Source organism: Muscardinus avellanarius (assembly GCF_963383645.1).
Source record: "Muscardinus avellanarius genome assembly, chromosome: 14".
In the NCBI taxonomy this organism is placed as follows: Eukaryota; Metazoa; Chordata; class Mammalia; order Rodentia; family Gliridae; genus Muscardinus; species Muscardinus avellanarius.
In genome coordinates, this window is record NC_137800.1 from 51,227,365 (window position 1) to 51,251,965 (window position 24,601).

Genomic DNA, 24,601 nt, shown 5'->3' on the forward strand with positions numbered 1-24,601 from the left:
TACCACCTGCCATTTGAAGCCTAAGCATATTTCAAAGTAGTGAAGATTGTCCTATAGAAAATATAAAGTGCTTGAAGCAGATTTTCTCAGGACTTGAGCTCTAAATTTTACTGCTCTGGGACTCAGATGATGGATACAGAGTACAGACTTAGAGTTTTTAAGACTTTATATTGATGTAGGTGAACAAAATGGTTCCTTGTCAGATGCACACAGTGTGCACTGACATGTGGCAGTGTTCTAAGAAGCCTTTCTTCTCTGTTAAAGACAGTACATTTCTTCCAGTCTATAAATGATTGCTGTTTTAATAGGGAAAATAAAATCAACATTGAACCTTTCCATAGGTAAAGTGACTGAAACCTTACCCAAAGGCCTGCTCTTAGGGAAAACTCTTGTTAGAACTGCAGTGCAGTCATAACAGAGGGCAAGTGCTATATATTATAGCATCCAATAAATTCAAACCTCCGCAGTGTGGAATCACAATGGAAGGCTAATTTTAAAATGAAGTGGTAGCCATGCTCCTTTGTAACTCTGTTATCGGTGTTTGCTATTTGCTTGACATTAGTCTTCTCTGTATGGGCCAGAGGGATGGCAATTTAAAGAACAGAGATGTATGGGTTTCTCTTCCGTCCCCCATTCCGTACTTCCTTCAATATACACTTAGCATTTCACACTGGACATTACAGAGGCTTACGCAATCATCAAAGAAAGGCTACAGCAGAGCTGTCCATGGTTGGAAAACGGCATTCTAATTCTTGTTGAAAATCAGGTACTAATAGTCCTGTTGGTGAACAAAACTTAGAAGAGAGCCAGAGAAGGAATGCTATCTCTAAGCAGCAGGCAGGAAGAAATTACTGTTGAAAAGCTCACCTCTCTGGGGAGGAATCAGATATCAGACTTTGCCAAGCCTCAGGTCCAACCCAGAAGGTCCAACCTACATCCCCCGCCCCATCTCAGCTTTGTTAGGTTGCTAGCATCGATTACTGGCTTTTTCTGATCCAACAGTGGGTAAAGGAAATAGAGCCAGCCTGACTGAAAGCAAGCAAGCAAGGTTGGGGGAGGGGGTGCAGAAGACTGGGGCAGCTTGTGTAGAAAAAGGAAGAAAAGGGGTGGGGGCCATGAGGAACATGCCAGCCTGCTTCTCTTTGATTTGATGGGCTTTATTCTTTCTAATTGGATAAAATAGGAAGTCACTGGCAGACCTCTGTTGCTGGGTATACAGTACTGATTTTACTCAGACCAGCCAGAGCAGCTTAGAGTGGGGATAGAGGGCGGGGGAGGAGAAGAGAGGGAGGGAAGGACACGTTTGGGTTGCCGGGATGCAGAGAGGAAAGAAAGAGAAAGAAGCTATGAAGAAGCAAGCCCGCAGAGGAAGAAAGTGAGCGCTCCAGAAGGACAAAGAGGAGTGGTTGGGGTGGGGGTGGAGGGCGGGGAAGGCAGTCACCGCCCCTCCTGGAGCGCTCTTCTCTCCGAAGGACAGACACTCCTGCTATACTGTTTGCAGTGATGCTTGGAGGGCAGGCACCTGCTGCTCTGTAATGATTCAGCCTCTTTCAGCCGCTGCGTTAACACAACAGGATGCTGTTGCTACTGTCGCTGCTGCCCCTCCTGCCGCCTCCGCTGCTGCCGCTGCCGCCACCACCACTGGTCCTGCTTTTGCTTTTACTTCTTCTGCATGACAGTTGTTTTCTTCATCTCAGCAGACAGCAGCTTCAGATGCTTGAGGTGAGAAACATGCCTTTCAGTTTGGGCTACTGGTTTACTTAATTAGCCAGCCATCAGCTCCGTTTCTATTTCATCCAGCTGGGATGGTTTGCAGACGCATTTAAAGAACTGAAAAAGTGGCCCAGAAACAAGAGCTCAAGAATTATTACAATATACTTTTATTTGGTAGTTGCTACAAGCCTTTCCTTTTTCTCCTTTTCTTTTTCCTTTCTTCCCTGAATCTCTCTTGCTTTGGATAATGGCCTGGGACTTGGACGACATATCGATTTCCCCTTCTAAGATGCTGTATCATTTGGTTGGGGGGAGCTCTGCGTGGTAATGGACGGTGAAACAGGCCAGGCCTTCTGGAGGTGAGCTGATGGAGATTTATCCCTCAGACATGTCTGAGGTAGCTGTTGAAAGGCCCTCCAGCCCCTCCATTCAGCTGAGTACAGACCCATCACTTGATGGGCTTCCAGCAGCTGAAGGCATGCCAGAAGCTCAGATGGAAGACGGGAGAAGCCCGGGACTCATGGGCCTGGCTGTGCCCTGCTGCGTGTGCCTGGAAGCTGAGCGCCTGCGAGGGTGCCTCAGCTCTGAGAAGGTCTGCATCGTGCCCATCCTCGCCTGCCTGGTCAGCCTCTGCCTCTGCATTGCCGGCCTCAAGTGGGTGTTTGTGGACAAGATATTTGAGTATGACTCTCCCACTCACCTTGACCCTGGGGGCTTAGGCCAGGACCCCATCTTTTCTCTGGATCCACCTGCTGCCTCAGCAGCATGGGTATCGTCTGAGGCATACACTTCACCTGTCTCCAGGGCTCAATCTAAATCTGAGATTCAAGTTACACTGAAAGTTGACAATGGTGCTGTGTCCTCTGAACCCTCAGCGGCTCCCACCCCCAAGAATCGCATTTTTGCTTTTTCTTTCCGGCCATCCACTGCACCATCCTTCCTTGCACCCACTCGGAACTCCGAGGTGAGAACACCCAAGTCGGCAACTCAGCCACAAACAACAGAAACTAATCTCCAAACTGCTCCTAAACTTTGTAAGTAGCAAGAGAGAGAAAGATGCTGGTGATGATGGTGTCTAAAGGAAGGGGTGGGCTGGAGCTTCTAGAAAGTCTTATCTACTGTGTGTAGCTGCTGCCTTTCTTCTTGCATTTTAATTGCATGGTTTTGTGGGAGCAAATCATGTGACTTATTGCTGAGGGTGGCATTGAGGAGACAAGTAAAATAGTCTTGTAAACTGCTGGTATGAATTAGTTTTCTAACAGCAGCTTCCTCGAGGGTTGTTAAATCTCAGCTTGGAGACCTAAAACTTCAGTGTCTGCAAATCATGCTTGAATTTAAAACTCAATTTATGATTTTAGAAAGTAAAGCCTCAGACTCCCCTTTATTTTTATAGAAATATGACTGCCATATACAATCATTATTACCCGACATCTTATTCTTTTCTATTATAGAGGTTACTCTCTGCCTCCCAACAGCCCCAAACTGCCTGTTTTCTTTCTCTTCTTCTTCCTCTTCCCTCCACCCCTCTCTACCTTTGTATTTTCATTGTTCTTTCCTGATATCATACCAAGTCATGAGGTCTTTACAGCTCTCCCCAGCTTAAGACAATTGCTATCCTGCCCAGATTGTACTTCGAGTTATTGTTTGAACTTACTAGGGATAGTTTTATTTTTGTTTAAGATACTTGACTGTTCTGCACCAAGGGATCCTCCCCAACCAGTTTTGTCTTCTATCATCAAATATTTAGATAGCTTTCTTGGCAGTCATTAAAAGTACAAAATACATTAGTAGGCTACATCATTTTTTTTTAGACATATGTCATTTCAACCTGTCAGGTTGTAGCAATCCAATTTAATAAGACTCACACTCTTAAAATGACTCAGAACAATGTCCTGCTGTCTGCGCTGGGTCACTGCACTAGCTTTATAATGGAAAGTTGACAAGAAAGAAAGCATGACTAGTAAAATTGTTTTAAATGTCAATATAAAAGGAAGAGTACTATAGCTTATTTTTCTAATGTCCTTAGTTTTGTTCTGTCACTTTTTACCACTGATGAATATCTACCTAATGGGAAAAAGTAAAAGATCAGACAATTTGATTCTTAATAATGTATGTAAAATCTGTTAGAGTTATGAGTTGAAGGTGGGGAATCTGTGATGTAGTACTCTTTCCATTTTCTTTCTAGACCACAAGGAAGAATAAAGAAAACCTTCCTCTGAATGTTATATTCAGTATGAAATAGTTTAGTTTGTTGTAGAAATATAGACACACAAAAAACTGGATGTGTGCTTGTGATTTAAGCAAAATCTGTTTACATACGCCGGCTTGGGTGGCAAAGATTAAAAAGTCAGGCTTTTTTTTTCTAGGTGTAATTAGGAAAACCTCCCTGTGCAGACACTGCTTTGTATCTTTATCTAATCCCTGAAGCATCATTAAAGGCATGACAGACATCAGTGCACTCTTCCCACCTGGCAAAGTGACCGGGAAACAATACCCAGATGAAAGGACAAGCTATAAAAAGCAAGCTCAGATCCTGCGCAGAGAAACAGAACTCACTAGGAAGACAAGGTTATCTCTTTGTCTTTATCTTTTTAAACTTCAATCTCTAATTAAAATGTTTCTCGATAGGTTGAATTGCCCAGAAAAAGAAAGATGGCTCTTTGAAAAACTCTGTCTAGATTCTATAATTGTGTCAATTGATGAAATCAAGCAAACAAAATCATGCAGCTCATTTTCCTAATCTGGGGCCCAGTTAGAAATTAGTTCTGAAGTTTTTAGAAATTGTTTTTTAAAGGGACATTCTACTAAGTGTTTTAATAGAGTTTTTTTCCAAGGCACCTATTCCATATAGGTTTTTTTTCCAAGGCAGGGCATTGATTTTCTGGCATTTACAATAAGTGGAAAAGATTTATTGCTGCCTAAAAGCATCACAGTGGCCAGTTCTGGCCAGATATGCAGCTGTAACATTCTGAAGTCCATGAAAGACAAGCAGTCTGGGAAGTAGTTTTCTCCTGAAAAGTTAGGAGGAGACAATTGTTTAACATTTTAAAGCCTGTAGAATGGTCTTGTGGGAAACTGTTAATTTTTTGGATTATTACCTTAAAGAAATTATGAATCATAATGGGGAGGATAAGTTCAGGCAGCTTTGTTTTCAAAGATTTGTGACTTTTTTATTGTTTTAAAAGGTTATAATCATTACATAAAGAAAAGCAAAAGAAGGGAAGGCGCTTGGACTGGGATTGCCATATTGTAATCTCTCTCATTCCTTTCAATTTAAGTATTGTTTAATTACAGAAGGAACTGGGCTTTTCTCTTCATCATGCACAGGCTTGACATGAGTTAAACTGTCATGCCTTAACGTTTTTAAATGACATTATCCTATCTGAAATATGCTCTGCAGTGGTTGCAGGGCCTTATTATTCCTTTTCCATTTCCTTCCATCTCAGCATATTCAGTATAAGATTCACGGAGCTGTACCCTTCAAGGTCATAGTCTGTTGATGGCTAATTGATTCTTTTCTGTCCTGGAGCCTGAGAGAGTAGGAGAACGACAATCCCAGTAATTGTGTCTGCTGTGTGAGTCCCCAAACCAATCTATCACCTCGTATTAGGACTTTATTTTATAAAAACTGGAATTACTTGCTTCCTCAGTGACTCTTACCAAGTTACAGCATCCTTTGCTTTATTAGAGTAAGAGGCAAAATCTAATATTTTAAATTGCCCATAGGTATAGTTACTACATCAGGGTTTTTATGTATTTATTTTTTGTGGTACCAGGGTGGAACCCAGGGGCATTTTTTATCTCTGAGCTACATCCCCAGCCCTATTTTTTATTCCTTATTTATTTATTTATTTATTTATTTATTTTGGTGGTACTGGGGTTCCTGGAAGCCCTTCTACCTCCGGGCTACACTCCCAGATCTATTTTGTACTTTTTTTATTTTTGGAAACAGGGTCTCTTAAGCCAGCATGTCTGGCTTCGAACCAGCGTAACCCTCCTATCTCCGCCTCCCAAGCTCGGGGATTACAAGCATGCGCCACCACACCCGGCTTATTTCTTATTTTTAAAACAGGGTCTCACAGAGTTGCAAAGGGCCTTACTAAGTAGCAGAGGCTGGCCATGAATCAGAATCCTTCGGTCTCAGCCTACCAAATGCTGGGATTATAAGCGTGCACCACCACACCCAGCTTTACACCAGGTTTTTAAAAACTGATATTTATTTCATAAGAAAAAATAATGTCGTGCTTTTACCATATTAATATATGCATATATGTAGTTCTTAAAATAAATCGAATACAGTATTGAGATGAAAATATTTGTGTATGTGTATATGTATGTGTGTGTACGCATATACATACCACATATATTTTATTATTTTAAAGTTTGTATATGTGTAGTTAGTAAATCCCATAATTATAACACTATAATAATTATGTTGTGATACTAATTAAGTTTTGGGTTCTCAAAAAATCACATAAATGCATGAATTATTATTGTTGTTGTTGCTGTTATTATTTTCTAGTAATCAGAATCAAACCCAGTGCCTATTCTTAGGCTCCACGCCTAGCTCAAACCATTGGGTAACATCCCTGCCCAAACTATTACTTTGTTTTCTTTGCCTAGGCTTTAGTTTTTGTTTCTACCCTCTAGTCGTATAGAAAGGACTGACTTTGTGGAGGTTACAAGCTTAGACTACCATAAAAAGAGCTGATTAATTAGACCTTAGCCAGGAAACTATAGTGCCATCATGAAAGAAAATGTTTTATGGAAGGAGGGGTTTTGCCTGACAACAGACTCTTGATACAAGAATATATTGGTATTTTCATCTCAGGCCAAATTTGTTTTGTTTTATATTAAATCTTTCTATTGGTTATATGGCAAACCATTGTTTCCACAGTGACAATATGAATCACTACCATCTGCAAAAGATGAGCATGATGAATTGAATATATCAAAGCATTTCCTCTCTCTGATTTCCAACTGGCATTCAGTTTAGTTCCAGTTAATCCTTCTTGTTTCTTAGTTCTTTACTAAAAGGTATTTCAGAAGTGATTTCAAATAACTTCTCTCTGTACTTGAACCAAACTTGTTCAAAATCTAAGATATTAAAACTGGAAGGAATTGAAAGATCCCCAGTTTGAACCCTAAATGGAAGCAATTAATGCATTTCTTTTGGTAAAATTTACCAAAATGAAAATTTTGATGAAGTCCAAAAGTAGAAAATAGAGCAGTAGCCTATCCCCAGATTTTAAACACCACACACACACACACACACACACACACACACACACACACACCCCTCTATTTCTTTCTGCTGTCCCTATTCCATGGAGTTAAAGGATAGTCTAAGTCTAGTGATTAACAATTAAGCAGGTACTTAAGCCACTGGCCATGTGTGTATAATTCATATCACTAAAATTAGAGTTTCTTCTCTACTTACTGCTTTGCTCTTATTCATTTTCAGTAGTGGTGGTGGTCTTCTCCCTTTTTATTTGATCGTCCATACAGTATTTAGCTTGCTTTTGAAAATAGCTTGGGTTGCCCAGGGTGAGCTGTTTCCTAATACAGACCAGATGTCTGTAAGGCTCACCTTTTCTCTATACATCCACTTTGATTTTTCCTCCTTATTCCCTGTGATGCCCTAATTAGTTTTCTTCATCTTCTCTCATCACCCACAATCAGATTTTGAATATTATTGTTTTAATTATGCTATTGTGGCTTTTATATGTCAGGATTTTGTTTCATTCTAAGATACCAAAGCATTTCCACCTGTCTTTTCACAAATAGCTTAATTTGTTACATTTTAATACTGAATGGTTTATATATACACATACATAGGAAGTTTCCAACAAGGAATATATATATATATATATATATATATATATATATGACTTTCTTATTGGTGCATTAATATGAAAAGAAAATGTAATTTAATATAATGCAAAATAATAGAATATATCAATAAGAAAGTTTAATAATCAATAATTAATAATTAAAATATAATAGTTAATAACAAGTTTATTAATTTAAACTTTTGTCACTTATATAATTCTATTCTGTAAAGTGCTGATTTGGGTTTCTTTTCTGACTTTTTTTCCTCCTCTTCTTCTTCCTCCTCCTTATTCTTACAGTACTGGGGATAGAACCCAGGGGCATTCTACTTCTGAGCTACATTCCATCCCTAATTTAGTTTTTATTTTGAAACAGGGTCTCACTAAGTTGCAGAGGGCCTGCAATCCTCTTTCAGCCTCCTGAGTTCTGGGATTACAAGTGTGTGCCATCATGACTTTTTCTTTTCTTTTCTTTTTTTTATAATGGTGCTGGGGATGAGATCCAGAGCCTGATACATGCAGGGAAAGCACTCTACCATATCTCCAGCCCTTGGCTGACTCCTGTATGTGTTTGTACATACCAGCATTTTTTCATTCCCAGAAAGTTATATGTCCCAAACCATATATCTTTGTTCTTCCTCCTTCTATTTTCTTCTTCATAGTATCTTTCTAAAGCATGAAGGAAATGACATTTCATAGATAGAATAACCAAAGTCTAAAGAAGCTATGGATTATCTAGATGTTCTCATGAACTAGAAATATAATTCTTATTCATTTAGTCTATTGAAATTTCTACTAAAGTTTCTACTGAATCATAAACTTCCAGGTCTACCTTTGTGCTCACAGTTCCATTTGTATTGTTTTCCAGTAGGTGAATGTTTTGTTTTTCTTCTATTATTTCCTCTTTTTCTCCATTTGGTGAATGTATTTTAAGCACCACTCTGTGCCAGACAACAGGCTGGTTATATGGCATTGACAAAATGTAGAAATCCTTCCCTTCATGGAGGTTATGTTCTAGTTCATTTTGCGAATCTAGTTTGATACCTTAATTTGAGGTATTTCTTTACTTTCTTATATTCATACATGTAGCCTCTGAATTCAGCATTTCTTCTCTTGACCTTCAGTTTACTCACTTCTGACTGCCACTCCTGTTCTTCTCCATCTACCAAGTACTGAGTACATCCCCAGCAGTGTCCTTCTCCATAAAGCAACTAATCCTATCTGTACTACCAACAAGCTTGATATCCACAGTGGTCTGTGTTTGGCCAGTGGATTACTACTTAATAGGAATGTTTGGAAATGTCTAGCCTTTTCTGGGCACTCTGTTGAAGTGGAAAATATATACATAATTATTCTAGCATGTACATATTATTAGATTATTTATCAATATTTTTACTTTTATGCTTGGTTCATATCTTCTATGCACTGTTTTGACTTGTAGAACATCAAGATTATTCAGATATTCCCAAGAGTTTTTAGTTTCATTATCCAGAGAAAGGCTAGCATCTGCCATTGTGTTGTTTGTTCTTGAACTTCTTGGAACACATGGGTTCATGAATCATTCAGATAAAGACTGATTATTGACTGGAAGTGAATTAAGTGAATATCAAAGTTTGTTGCAATGGTTACTGCACTGCATCTGACCTATTGTGTGACATTCAATTATGTTTGAATAAAATAATTGACATCTTATAGGTGTAAATTGTGTATGTTTACCATTTTCGGAGATAGCTGAGTTACCTCTCAAGTCAGAACATGCAGGTTTTGGAAAGTGAAATATCTTGCCTGGGTTCACTGTATGCATTTACTGGCCATGCTGAAGATGAAAACTGATGTGTTACTTTGCTTTGCTTGGCCCTCCCTTTCTTCTTCAAGCTCTTTTTTAGCATTTATATTCAAATAGTAAACATTAGTATCATTTAAACAGTTTTGGTTTCCTCATTTATCATTCAAATCCTAATTAGTAGAAATTTTATCACTCTATTGCAGATGTCTTCTTTGGAAAAGAGAATTTACTTTTATGATTTTGATAAACTAGGGCATTCCACTGGAGATTGGGCATTAATCTTCCAAGGATATATGGAAGAATTATTTGGGAGGCTGGTATTAGAACTGAACCTAGGGGCATTATACTTCTGAGTGGATCTCCAGCCCTATTTCTTTTTTTTTTTTAATTTTGAAACAGGTTCTCACTAAGTTGTAGATGCTGGTCTCAAACCTGAGATCCTTCTGACTTGGTTTCCCAAGTACTGAGATTATAGGAACCTGTCACTACAGTGAGTTATAAGGTTTTCTTTTTAACTTTTCTTTTTTTCTTTTCTTTCTTCTTTTTTTTTTCCAGTACTGGGAATGGGACTTAGGGGCATTCTACCTCCAAGTGACACCCTCAGCCCTGTTTTTTATTCTTTATTTTTGAAATAGAGTCTCACTGAGTTGCAGAAAGCCTCACAAAGTAGCTGAGGCTGTCCACAAACTACGATCCTCAGGTCTCAGCTTCCCAAATCCTGGGATTACAAGCATGTGCCACCAGCCTGGCTATGAGAAATTTTTAACAATCAAAGATATTCCAGCTAAAATGTATCACTGTTTTGAAGAAATTGGTTTCTTATTATTGGAAGTGTTGAGCAGCAGTACTTTTGAGGGAGATTTTTTATTTTTTCTGTACTGGAGATTGAACCCAGGGGCATTCTACCTCTGAACTACAACCCCAGCCCTATTTTTTATTACTTTTTAAAATTTTATTGAAAATAAATGGTATATATTTAAACTGTGCTTGGTACCCTCACACTCCAACTCCCATTTTTTATTCTTCCCCTTCCAACAATGAGTTTCCAGGGTAACCGTGCTATATTCATACTGTTACACATATTTGGATGTAGCTCCTTCATTAATCAACTTCAGCCTTCTTCCTCTCCTATCCTTCCATTCAAAGTTCACTGAGATTTCCCTTCCATTATCTGGAGTCCCTCTGGTATCCCCAATGCTCCCTAGTTTGGGCATATTAGAGAAAACATATGTCCCTTCTCTTTCTGTGTTTGGATGATCTCACTTAACATAATGTTCTCCAGGACTTTCCATCTTCTTGCAAACGCCATGATTTTGTTCTTTTTTATAGCTGAATACAATTCCATTGTGTATATTTCCCATAATTTTTCAATCTATTCATTTGTTGATGGAGACCTGGGTTGGTTCCATATTTGGGCTATTATGAGTTGTGCTGCTATGAACATATATATACATATGTTACTGTAGTTCTCTGAATTCAACCCCTTTGGAAAAATACCCAGGACTGGTAGAGCTGGGTCATATGGTGGATCTATTCCCACCTTTCTTAGGAATGTCCACACAGATCTCCATAGTGGCTGACCTAGTTTGCACTCCCACCAACAATGTAAAAGAGTTGTTCTTTCCCCACATCCTCACCAGCACTTACCACTCTGAATGGGGTTAGATGGAATCTCAGCGTAGTTTTGATTTGCATCTCCCTGGTGGCTAATGATGTAGAATATCTTTTCATGGCCAATAGTGGCCATTTGTATCTCTTCTTTTGTAATGTGTCTATTCAGTTCAGTTGCCCATTCCTTGATAGGGTTGTTTGTTTTGCTAGCGTAAAGTCTTTTGCTATTTTTGTATATTCTGGATATTAGCCCCTCTATCAGAATTGTGGCTGGTAAAAATCTCCCATTCTGTAGGCTTCCTCTTTAGGTTCTTGATGGTTTCCTTTGATGAGAAGAAACTTTTTAGTTTGATGCCATCCCACTTGTTAATTCTTGCTTTAATTTCCTGAGCTTTGGGGGTCTTGTTGAGAAAGTTACTGCCTGTGCCTATAGGCTGTAGTGTTGAGCCTATGCCCTCATCTAGTAACTTCACAGTCTCTGGTCTAATTTCTAAGCCTTTGATCCATCTCGAGTTGATTCCTGTGCATGGTGAGAGGTAAGGATTTAGTTCCATCTTTCTACAAATGGATAGCCAGTTCTCCAAACACCATTTGTTGAAAAGGCTGTCTTTTCTCCAGTGTATGAGTTTGGCCCCTTTGTCAAAGATTGACTATAGGTGTGTGGATTTGTTTCTGAACGTCTTACTTTAAGTCTTACACTAAGTTGTGTAGGGTCTCACTAAATAGCTGAGGCTGGCTGTGAGCTTGTGATCCTCCTGTCTCTGCCTCTCAAGAAATGCAATTACAAGTGTGTTTCACCATGGCCAGTGGGAGATTCAATTTCTAAGCAGGTTGTTAAGACCTTGGCCTCTGAAGTTCCTGGGTACTGTGATTTTTTTCAATCTTTTATTTTATGGCATTAGACTTCCAGTTGAGTAGACTCGAATCTAATTCTTATTTGCCCTTATTCATGACTTTGAGCAAGTAAGATCATCTCTCTGAACCTGTTTTCTCAGTTATGTTTGATAATATTCATACATATGTCTTGAAGATATTGGGGGAATCAAATGAAAAATAGGAAGAACCAACTCCCGTGCATGAAGCATAATAAATAGAAAGCCAATGCGCATTTTCTCTGTCACTCTCCATTGTGTGTGTCCAAGGGATTGAGCCCAGGGCTTTGCCATGCTAAGCAAAAGCTCTGCTCTGAGCTACCTTGCCATCCCTCCCTTGCTCCACACTTGACATGTTTTGCCATTTTGTCTTTTTTATATTGACAGTGATTATGTTTCAAAGTTTGCAGAATAAGTTTAGGAGTCTGGGAAATTTCTGAAAACTTAGAAGTAAGCCAAGAGTTGGAGAAAGCATCATAGTAGAACAGATCCTTTAGTAAAGACTTAGACCAAACGAGTGCCAGCTCTGATTCTGAGAAGCTGTGTGACTTTGAACAAATTACCTCACTACTAGATGTAGTTTTTACATCCAAATGAATGGGGGATTAGTACCTTAAAACTCACTCTAGAGAATCTGACAAGGAACAAGGACAGAGGAAGTTGATCCATATACAGAAAAGTCTGTTGCTAGGACAGGGCTTACAAAATATTAAGGCTTTTCTTTTTTCTTTCTGTCAAGGTTTATATATGCATATATTTACAAGTGTTAACATTTCTAGGGATAAATTGTAGAGAGCCTTTTTAAGTAAATCAATTTGTTATATCTTAGGATGATATAGAACTTTACTAATTACTTGAGCCCTGGTGCTATAAAATCAGTGTTTTTCCTCCTATAAAATTTGGCTATATTACATGATAGCCATTCAGAAATTGGCTTATTACTCTTTGGTTAATGTGATAGGTAGAAGGAAAGGGAGCTGCTTGTAGAAGAGAAAAAGACAGGAAGATTTTCAAGGATATTAGAAAAGAACAATTTAGATGTAGTAAAAGGTAAAAATATAGCAGGAAAGATTAAAAATCCTTAATTTGAATAAAGATTATGTTCACCTCATTCTTCCCATTATTTCTAGCTGGGATTTGCTGACTCCAAAAGACAGGAACAAAGGTCTATGAGTTGGTTTTAGCATTTGACAAAACCCATGGAAATAACAATATACATAGAATCATTTTATATGAACCAAATCGAACATAGAAATTATATATATATATATATATATATATATATATGGAATTATATATATTTTCCAAATTTGAGAAGAAATGATTTCATGATTAAGTATATTAGGTAGATGAAATGAAAATGATTTAAATATATAGGAAAAGATTGTTTATTAATAGGTTTGGGGAGGGGAGTAGACAAAAGTACCTCTGGTCTTATGTGCAATTGCTAGACATTTATAGAAAGAAAAAAGGGGGGCACTGTTATAGAAGTTGAAAAAATTATATCCCAAATATATGGTAGAGATAATGTAATGAATTTAAAGTATAATTTCATTAGCTGGGCTGTTCATCACAATACTACAAAAAGGAACAAAAAGCTGGGCGCTTGGAATCCCCGCACTTGGGAGGCTGAGACAGGAGGATCGCACAGGTTCGAAACCAGCCTCAGCTACTTAGTGAGGCTCTCAGCAACTTAGTGAGACCCTGTTTCCAAATAAAGTATAAAATCGGTCTGAGAGTATAGTCCGAAGGTAGAAAAACCCCTGAGTTCCAACCCCAGTACCACAAAAGAAAAAAGTAACAAAAGCCAGCACCTTCCTGGACATGTGCACTTATCTGACAAAGAATTTATAATTTTATAAGAGTTTATAATTTAGAACTATATATAGTAAAAAACACAATAAATATGTTTTCATTTATTCTTTAATGTAGAACTATAAATATGTTAGAACTCTGATCACTTTGATGCTTGTTATTTCAAATATATTAGATTTGCTGCAGAAGTTGAACCAGGAATAATATTGGAGCATTGAGGAAGCTACTTTTAAGTGGAAAACATTTGATAACGATCTAGGGCATATTTTGCCTAGGTATAGTCTTCTGACTATGCAATGGAAATAATAAAATTTGATGAAAAATAATGGAGCCCTTCCTCAGGTGAAACATTTTTTATTTCTAATCAGGACACAGTGTATCCAGCAAGACTTAATTCTTTATCCTTTTCAGTGGTAGGCACTTGAATGTTTGACTTGCCCTTCCTGAGGTGGTGTTCTCCTACCCGAAAGGGAAATTTATGAACTGTATTTTATTTCATTTTTTTAATTCTGGAGTTGGAACCCAGGGGTATCCTGCCTCTGAACTATGCCACCAGCCCTATTTTATTTTTTATTTTTAAACAGAGTCTCAAGCTGGGTGTGGTGGAGCACACTTGTAATCCCCGCGCTTAGGAGGCAGAGACAGGAGGATTGCGCTGGTTCGGGGCCAGACTTGCTGGCTTAAGAGACCCTGTTTCCAAATAAAAAATAAAATAAAATAGGTCTGGGAGTGTAGCCCGAAGGTAGAAACCCCAGGACCACCAAAAACAAAACAAAACAAAACAAAAAAAAAACAGAGTCTCAATTGCAAAGGGCCTCACCAAGTTGTTGAGACTAGCCACAAACCTGCAGTCCTCCTGTCTCAGCTTCCCAAGTATTGGGATTATAGGCATGTGCCACCATGCTGGTCTTGAACTCTAATTTAAATAAAAGTTTGTACAGAATTTATTATATTAATTGTTGAATATTAAAAAAACCACCTCCATAACTCGTTTTATTTCAAAAACTCAATTTAAAATGAAAACAAATGCACATCTATGCAGATGTATTTGGAAGGAAGATCAGAAAAACACTGAAGACAGTGAAAGTTACCACTAGGGAAAAAAACTGAATTCTTATGCAAACAAATGCCAGTAGACCTTCAGGTCTTTACTGGGTTACCTATATTAGGGTAAGATACTGATCTAACTTTATTTCTCTAGCTCAATTCCATTTTTCTTCCTTTTTTGTTTCTTACCATTCTAGTTACTTTTCTTTTTCCTCTGCTATTTTGTACCAAACCATCACTTCTTGTCCATTAATCTCCCTGCATGTCCTTCTTCTACCTTTCTCTCTTTCACCCCTTTCCAAAACCAGTGCCCAGAGCATCATAGTTCATGAAACAGATAGGCTAGGCCTGTGGCTTCTCACTGCCTGGTTTTGGGGAGAAAATGAGCGAGACCATAACTGTAGACTTGACCACATTTAGCCAGGTGACTTTCAATGATGCCTCTTTCTTTGCTAAGAAGCAAGGAATATTTGTTTTATGAAATATGTTGATGTCATAGCAAGAAAATCTCCATAAATAAGTGGAATGATCTATGAACAGTAGAACTGAGCTCTTCTTAGCATTTGTTTGTGATCCTTTGGTAGAGCTTCCAGGTCATAATTGCTTGATCTTATGGGAGAAAAAGGAATCGGTAACCATTGATTTAAAGTAAACCCTCTTATTATTCTTCAAAGGGAAGAGAAAAACCATTGTCATATAATCTGTAAAGGTGAGTTTTCATAGATAATAAAAATGATGTAAAGTAACTTCAGTCTTTGTACCACTCTGCTTCAGTAATAACAGAAAAATATCTAAATTAATCCCTGACCAGCAAGTTAAGTTTTGTAGGAATATGATCCTATAATTTTAGTTAAATACCATTAGTGGATAATTGGAATGATAGTCAATGACCCACATGTCCCTATTTAGTAAACTATTCAGGAAAACTTTGGAATCAATATAATAAGACTGCATCTTCTCAAAGTCTTTGGAAATGCACTACTAAAGATTGCTGAGTTCTCTAGAAGCTAATAATTTGCCACTTTGATTTTCTCTATTTTGGATAAAAATATTAGTACTCTTTGATACTTACCACTAATATTCTTTAAGTAGAATATACTAAATATAGAATTTTCATAATAGTGAACAGTGCAATATTTTTAAGATATAAATGGGTTACAATAGGGATTCTGGCCCTTGAACTAAATAACCCCAGACCAATATATATTTTGAATGTGTGTTGATTTATTGAACAATAAAAATGAGAAAGTCAAAGTCAAAGCTGTAAAGCATCATAGAGATAATATAAACCAAACCTTTTATTTTAGCACAGAGAAACAAGCCCAGGCATGTTACCCTTCTTGTAGACAATTTTAATGAAGTTTTAATTGTATTTCGTGCTTTTGGCTACATAGTATATATTAATAAAATAGTTTTCTTCTAATTTATAGTTCTTATTTATAAGTAAATATTTTTGGTAATTTTCAGATTTTATCAGTCAAAATGTAAGCAGACTGAATACTTAGACAAAAGATAAAATCTCTCTGAAAAAGACTTTCTCCTTGAGAAAATGCATAAATTGTGGTGCCATATTTTGTATATCTGTCACTCTTCCTGTGTTCTGGATCAAAAGTTTAAGGATGAGAGGTGAATGATAGATGGTACTGATGAGGATGTGGCTGTGTTGCCATTTTTATGTTTGTTTGTTTTTTTTTTTTTTAGCTTTTTTGCTATTTTGTTTTTTGGGGTTTTTTTTGTTTGTTTTTTGCTCATGTAGTTTTATTCTGTGTGATTTGAGTATCACCATATCTGCATTTCTCTCAGTAATTAGAAGGAGAAAATAAAAGGATAATCATTAATCTGCCTGTTATATGGTTGGTGTGGTCTGACAGAAGCTGCCCTCACTGGCAAAATGCCAGTTGACACTGCAGACAATCACATGGGTGTATATCTAAGTTTATTACTGTGATTTCTCACTGTCATAAAATGGTGGGCAAGCACAGAAGGAGATAAGTAATTTCTGTTTGCTATTGAAGAGCAATTGGAAAATCTTTGAATTTCATCACGTTCTTTCACAAGACTCTGTGCTCAAAAAATTAGTGGGGTGATTGGTGCTGTCAGTGCTAATAATGGTTTGGAAGTATATGGATTTTATTAAATAAGATCACAGGAGAATCATTAACATTTGGAGATAGAAGAGATCTTACAGATGAGCTGGTCAAAATGTTCTACTATCCTTGTAAATGAACCAAGATCCAGATATGTAAGAAACAAGGATTGATAAAAAAAAAAGGACTACCACCTCATTTAGTGCTTTTTCCACTTAGTACTATATGCTAGTACTTAAAAATTAGATGATTATTTTTTAAGCTGAAAGAACTTCAATTTTTTTTCAATTTTTCAAAACTTCAATTATTCTTTATTCATTGAATCCTTGCTCAGTAGACTTTGTTTTTGACATTTATCTATAAAGAAAAAGGAATCATAAGTGAGGAAATTGTGCTATTTTAGAATGTGGCACAATAGATGCAGAAAAGAATGAATATTAGGTTAGGTAGTCAATGTACTGAGAGAGGAACATGGTTATCTTAAATAGAATGGTCTAGGTAGGCTGTGCTAAGAAGGTTATAACTAATGAAATATTTAAAAGAGGTGAAAGAGTTAATCATGTAGCTGTATGGAATAATATTCTAGACAGGACAAGCTGGTGCAAAAGCCTTAGGGCACTCACTTGCAGGCCTGGACAGAGAGGGAGAAGCAGCAGGCTAATGTGACTGGAGTGTAAAGGAGGGAGAGGCCTTTAGAAGATCTTCCAGAACTCTAAACAGCCTGAAGCCCCTGCTAGCCAAGATGGTGGCAGATCCCTATGAATTCAGAGCTTAGCTCAGCTTGTGCCTGTAGTCTCTTTAAATCCCTTTTCTCTTCTGTGACCCAATTCTCACCACTCTGAAAAGTATTCTGCAGCTTCTGTCTTTCTTCAGAGACAGTTTCTATGCACTATGGTCAACATTTAACCTTTCTCCTCAGGTCTCCATCCTAGCAGTCTATATCACCTTTGGTACTGCTGAGAGAACGTGAACATTAACCCTCCTGCAAAACTATTTGCTTTAGTCATATATGTTTAATATTCCAAAGTAGTCTGTAAATCTTATGTTTGCTTTTATTTATCTCCCCATACCTGGGAAAAACATATCAAGCACTTCTCCCTCTAAGACCCAGGGTTTGGACAAGTAGGGCTAAGAGAGACAACCAGTTCTTACCTTCTAACAGCCTGGTACAATCAAATAGAAAATTCTGCCCATTAACTAGAAAACAGAGTAGTATGTGAGGAGTCTGGAGAATAAATGGTTAAGAAGTTTGAGGCCTAAGAAAACCAATGGAAGGAATGGAATCAGAGGCATACTCACATAGGATGGATATTTGCAGTGGGCTTTGAAAGGTGTAAACAATTCTGATTGGCATGGGTGTTTAATGGAGAAGGAAAATGCCAATAGCAAAGCAGACTTACTAGGTGCATAGTAAATAGATTGGTTTGATCAATATGAAGGAATTTACTGGTTAACTAATATCTACTCAGCATGCATTTTGTGTTTGATACTTTACACATATCACCTAAACTTCACAGAAAATCATGACTATTATTTTCCCTCTTTAAGATAAAGCCAATAAAGCAGAAGAAATGGATGGCACAGATATCAGAATATTAAGATGGTAATGATTATGGCAATGGTTTTGGTGATAATCTAAGGGGTGGAAGAAGCAGGAAGTAAAGCATGGGTATAAGGCAGATAAATTATCACAAAGGAATCTTTCTAGACTAATTGAATGTGGGGAAGGAAGGAAATGATCCTACATATAATAGTGATTTGCAGTTGTTAAATTAATGAATTCTGAATAACAACACCATATATTTATTCAACATGTATTTAAGTATTTATGTATTTATAAATGTACAGAATCAGTAGAGTCATGACAGGAAATGACTTATGTTCCAATTTTCAGGAAGCATTCATTGCTTGCTTCTTCCTGAAATAACCACTCAAATAAAATTATTCTTCCTCTGATATTATATAAAATCAAAACTGATAGATTACAGATTTAAGGACTTTTTACTTTACTTTTTGACATTGGCTATTATTGCTGAAGAATCAAAATCCTTTTAAGATGTATATTACTTTCAATAGGCACCAGTAATTTATGCACTAAAATTTATTTTGGTCTGGAAATTACAAATAGAATTATGTCTTGAGTTTGTAGTTAGCTTGTTATAATATACAGCATAGTACATGCATAGCATATAACTATTACAAATTATTTTCCATTTATACAGCTATGTGTGAATTCTCAAAATTTTGATTGCATAATTATTGCAAAATGAACATAGAAAATATTCCTCCTATAAAATCATTACTATCCTATTCATAGAATTTTCAAACAAAGTTATATATTCATTAAATTCCACAAGTTAGTCATTCAATTTTTTAAAATTATTTATTGGTGCATTGTAGTCATACATCTTAATGGGATACAAGATGGTGGAGACATACATGCACACCATCACTCAATTATCCCTTAACCAATTCCCTCCCCATTTCCTACCCCCCCCTCCTTCTCATGCTTGGCTTAGTGATTGACTTTGATATGTTGTTAAAATAAATCATGTGCATTAGAGAATTTCCCTCTTCCCACCTCTCATCCCTTCAGGTTGCCTTATTTGCTCATCTATAGAATCTACTATGTTATCTAGAGTTACTCCCATAACCTATTTTCTCCCTAGCTTTCGCATATTGGGGAGAGCATCCAATTTCTTATTTTTTGTGACTGATTGATCTCACTTAACATAATGTCCTCCAGTTTCATTAATTTCCCTGAAAATGATGTAATTGTGTTTTTTTTTTATGGCTGAGTAAAATTCCATTGTGTACATATCCCACAGTTTTGTAATCCATTCATCTGTTGATGGACATCTTGGCTGGTTCCATAGTTTGGCTATGGTGTATTGTGCAGCTATGAACACAGATACACATGCATTAGTTTGGTAGTTTGGTTTCCTTTCTTTGGGGTAGATACCCAGAAGTGATATTGCTGGATATTGCTGGTAAGTTTGTTTCCATTCTTCCGAGGATTCTCCATACTGTTTTCCAAAGTGTTTGTACTAATTTACAATCCCTCCAACAACGTTTTAGAGTTCCCAGTTCTCCACATCATTGCCAGCATATGTTGTTGTTTGTGTTTTGAATGATTGCCATTCTAGTTGGATTTAGGTGAAATCTCAGGGTAGTTTTCATTTGCATCTCTGTGATTGCTAATGATGTTGAGCATTTTTTCATGCATTTATTGGCCATTTGAATTTCTTCCTTCATGAAGTGTCTATTTAATTCACTCACTCATTTTTAATTGGATTATTTATTTTCTTAGTGCTGAGTTTCTTGAGTTCTCTGTATATTCTAGATATTAGTCTTCTATCAGAGGAGCAGGTTGCAAAAATCTCTTCTCCCATTTTGTTGGCTCTTGGTTAAGGATATTGATAGTTTCCTTTGCTGTGCATAGTTCATTCATTTTATTTAAAAAATTGTTCTGAAATGCAGCTGTTGGTACAAGACTTTGGCAGACTGTTAATAATGGCATTCTCAGTTGTAACTCTTTTATCCTTGTAACTTTAGTAATATATGTACTCTGTTCTAGGGAAAGTAATATTTCAAGACTAAAGAGGCAGTCAGTGTATAGATGCATGTATTTTGCTTTTCAAAGTTGGTGAATAAAATGATGCAATATAATTTCTACTTGCATTGTTCAAAAACAAGCTATTGATACTGGAGTTACATCTAACATACAGGACTGCAAGTGTAAAGAATCAACATTAGATGCAAATAATGAATATTTTATTATTTAGCTGTGTATTTCAAGCTGTGAGATGTAATTAATATTATTAAATTTATTTCAGAGCTGGAATTTTTAAAAAGTACAATGAAGATACCTCTTGTGCTCAAAACAATTCATAAAAGGTATTACCTTGCAGGGTCTTCAAAAATCACATGTTCAGATAATTGTGGAGCAGAGATAAGAGATCTGATTGTGTTTCAGCTTTTTATTTTCATCTCTGTACTCTGCTTCTAGGAGAAGAAGTAGAAATCACTAGTAACTCTAGGTAAAATCTCCTTTAGAGATGACACAGGAGAGGACTGCATTTAGTTCCATTGATGTTTGGTGTTTTTTTTTTAGTACTGGAGATGGAACCCAGGGGCATTTAACCTGACCTACAACTCCAGCCCTATTTTTTATTCCATGTTTTGAAACCGCATCTCACTGAGTTGCAAGGGAACTCCCTAAGTAGCTGAGGCTGGCTGCAAACCGTGATCCTCCAATCTCAGCCTCCCAAATGCTGGGATTACAAGCATACACCACCACGCCCAGCCTCCATTGACTTTTTAAAATATACTTTTATAAGTTCAGTGTGATAAAACATACATGCACAGAGCTCCTGACATACTTTCTTCCATGCTATCCCCCCTCCCTCCTCATACACTCAAATAATGCTTTGGCAATAGATCCATTGACTTTCAGGTTTAGTTATCAAACTTGTAAATAGAAGCAACATTTTAGTGTTTCTTAAGGAGAAGAAACGGAGAGAGTGTTTGGTTTTGGTGTTTGGTTCCTAGCTCTATTGCATTACTTCTCGTTTGTCCTCAACTGACCTTACAATGGTGCTGACACACAAGCATTGGAACTGCCCAAGCTCTTAGTTTTTTAATTGTATAATATGCATAACATGCTGTCTAATCCATTTTAAGGTATAGTTTAATAATGAATATTCACCTTATTGTGAAGAAATCTCCAGAACCTTTCCAACTTGCAAATCTGAAACTCGATACCCATTGAACACTTTTCCATTTACTCTACCCTTCAGCCATAGCAACCACCATTCGACTTTGTGTTTCTATGAATTTAACTACGTTAGATACCTCGTATAAGTAAAATTGTTCAGTATTTCTCTTTTGTGACTAGTTTGTTTCACACAGCATAATTCTGTGAAAGTTGATCTATGTTGCATTATGTGTTGCAATGTCTTTCCTTTATGAATTATTTTCCATTATGTATAGCACACACCTCTTGGTAATGTGAATAATACTGATATGAACATAGGTGTAATAGCCTACTTTTTGTTAATTCAGGATGTGAAAGTTCACTTTTTGTGTGTAAATTTAGTCAGATTTGTGAAAACATTTCCTTATATATAAACAATGCCTCTAGAAAAATCACACTTCTTATAGAACTATGGATTCATATATATATATCATAAGTACTTGCTAGGATGGTGCCATCAACAAAAGTGAAGACTTAGAATTCACTTGTTTCTTTTTTTCCCCTTTTTTTGAACATTGGTAAAATCTCATGTCCCATCTTATGAAAACTGTCTGTCTAACTTTGGTTACTGAGAGAAACTATTTCAAACAGGTTATCAGCTTCAAATTGCAGTTGCCTTATTATTTATAAAAGGGGTCTCATGATACTTTTCCATGTGTGATTGCAAGAAGAAAGCAGGGAATGCTTTGCTGGTTCCTTAAATAGAAGTCTTTGTGAAAGGTCTCTGGCTGTATCCCCTTGCTCAACTACTCAATCTCCAGAAGAGTCCCAGCTAGGATTTCCTAATAAGATTTATTGTGCTCTGCTTCAACTGAGCTTCTGGAAATAACCCAGTTTAGATAGCTGGTGAGTACCAATTAGAAAAATATATGTGTGTCAGTGATTAAAGTACCTGGACTTTATTTGCCTTCTTGACTATGTGCTCACTGGGACTGAAACATTGGAATGAATATTAGAAGGACTCCTGGATTACTTAGTGCCATCCCATGCTGTCTCACCTAGGTTGTTGAAACTGTTTCTTGCTTCATGTGTGTGAGAGATAATATTCCAAATCACAGTTTGGCATCATTAATTATACCAAATACTATTCTAACATTTTGTTTTTTAATTTCTAGGGTAAAGCATTAGTATTTGTTTTTAATTTCTACTTCAATTTCTATTCTAGAGTAATTCTCTTGTTTTGAGGATCTTATAGAAGCAAGTTTCTTCTTGCTTCTCCTATTTCTGGAAACTGCTTCCTTAGGCCTCATAATATCCCTGCAGTCATACTGCTTATTTTACATTATCCTAAATATTTAGATGTGCAGTCCATTTCTTTTCCATGGTAATGATGGGATTGGTAAAAGGTCAGCATGAAAATTATAGTAGAAATATGCAAAAACCAAAAAATAAGTCATGTATAACATGTTTAGGCCTAATTGTATTGATTTGGACATACTCATAATGTATTAGGTATATTAAACCTTTAACAAGCATCTTTCTTTTTTTTTCTCTTATGTACTAAGGATTGAACCCAGGGGCATTCTACCTCAGAGTATATACCTAGCCTCCCTCCTTTTTGAAACAATGGGAGGTATACAGAACTTAGTGAGAATAAGTTGCCAAGGCTGGTCTTAACCCTGTGACCCTCCTGTCTCAGCTTCTCAGGTACAGACTTGTGCTCGTATACCTGGCTTCTTCTTTTGGTTCTTCCTTTGTTAGGATCTAGTCCAGCTTTCCATCTGTGGCTTTGGAGCTTAAATATAAATAAGAAAAGAAGCTATGTGCATAGCTTAGTCCTACATTCTATAATTATTAAACACTTTTCATGTGGTTTTCATGAGAAAAAATGAACCAAGATTGCTGCAAACATAATTTAGTTTGGAAATTCAGGGGCTGTGTCCAGAGAGAAGCAGATCAGATAAGTAAAGTTGGAGTGGAGTGTGGCATTTGGAGTTAAGCAGTTTTTCACTGTCTTTACTGACTTTTGAGTTAAAATATACTTAATTTGGCATTTGGTTAAAAAGTACTTTATTACCTACTTTTGAAAAATAACTTGGATAGGTCTTCTTGGGTCAGAGGGCTTTTTTTTTTTTTTCCAGTACTGGAGATTAAACCCCCAGGTATTCTACCTCTGAGCTATACCTCCAGCCCTCTTTTTTTTATTCTTTATTTTGAAACAGGGTCTCACTAAGTTGCAGAAGGCCTCACTAAGTAGCTGAGGCTGTTCACAAAACGTGATTGTCCTGTCTCAGCCTCCCAAATGCTGGGATTACAAGTGTGCATCACCATGACCAGCTCGGGTCAGGGCTTTTAAAATCCATGGTTTTGACTCTCAGTATGTACAGAAACACTGAAGTATGACTTTCTGACATAGATTGAACCCAATGCTTTCCACTTGGAAATTCTTTATTATTTTCATATTTTTCTTATATTCAACTCAGCAGGTTTGGGAAAGTAGAAACTGCTAAAGAAAAAAATACCCGACACAGCACATTCTGTTCTTCATTTCTGTATCATGGAGTTATGTGCATATACCAGCCTCAGTTTTTAACTGCATGTCTTTCTTAATATTTGGCATGTTATCATGAAACATTTTCATGATGTTAAATATTGAAACACCTGAAATTTTCATATTGGATTTGCTATTGCTAAGCCAAGAATTTCTCTTGATGTTTAAGAACTCTGTTTTCAATTCCAACATTTTTCTGAAGCTCTTTCTGTTCACCTCTTCTTTACTCCTCAAGTCACTGGACTCCAGGATAAACTTAGACTGCTTTGGCAATTTGATCAATGACAAGTATACTTAAAGCTTGAGGTGAAGGCGTTATGAGGTTCCACTGGAAATCAGTTGAAGGAAAAAGAGGGAAATTTGGAAGCTGTAAGTAAAAAGTGAAAAGAGCCAGTGAAAAGTGTCTCTACACATAATTCACAATGTATCCTCTTTGGTCTCTGGCTTTTCTTTAACAAACTCTTCAGGCCTTTCTGCCCTTCTGTATGCTCCAAATGGAATGGCTGGCTGGAAGGGCTTCTAGTGATATTGGGGGTTATTTCATTCTTACCCAATTCTTCCCTTTCCTCATCAAAAACTGGGATCTCTGAAA

The 24,601-nt window shown here is 36.9% G+C and overlaps 2 protein-coding genes across 7 annotated transcripts in view; both read left to right on the top strand.

Annotated features, from left to right (window-relative positions):
* Positions 1-24,601, top strand: part of NRG1 (neuregulin 1) — a gene marked incomplete at both ends in the record, with an annotated part of 232,437 nt that overhangs the window by 106,863 nt on the left and 100,973 nt on the right. For 4 of the 6 annotated variants that reach the window (XM_080710921.1, XM_080710922.1, XM_080710925.1 and 1 more), the window contains one exon: positions 2,081-2,747. The exons of the other annotated variants lie outside the window; for them this stretch is intronic. In XM_080710921.1, the coding sequence (XP_080567047.1) occupies positions 2,081-2,747 (667 nt within the window). Of the gene's footprint in view, positions 1-2,080; positions 2,748-24,601 lie in introns of those variants that run through there. 6 annotated transcript variants of the gene reach the window in all.
* LOC308272744 (uncharacterized protein) lies at positions 1,576-1,764 on the top strand (the record flags this gene model as incomplete). The annotated part of the gene is made up of 1 exon (XM_080709696.1): positions 1,576-1,764. The coding sequence occupies one exon, from the start codon at positions 1,576-1,578 to the stop codon at positions 1,762-1,764; it is 189 nt and encodes a 62-aa protein (XP_080565822.1).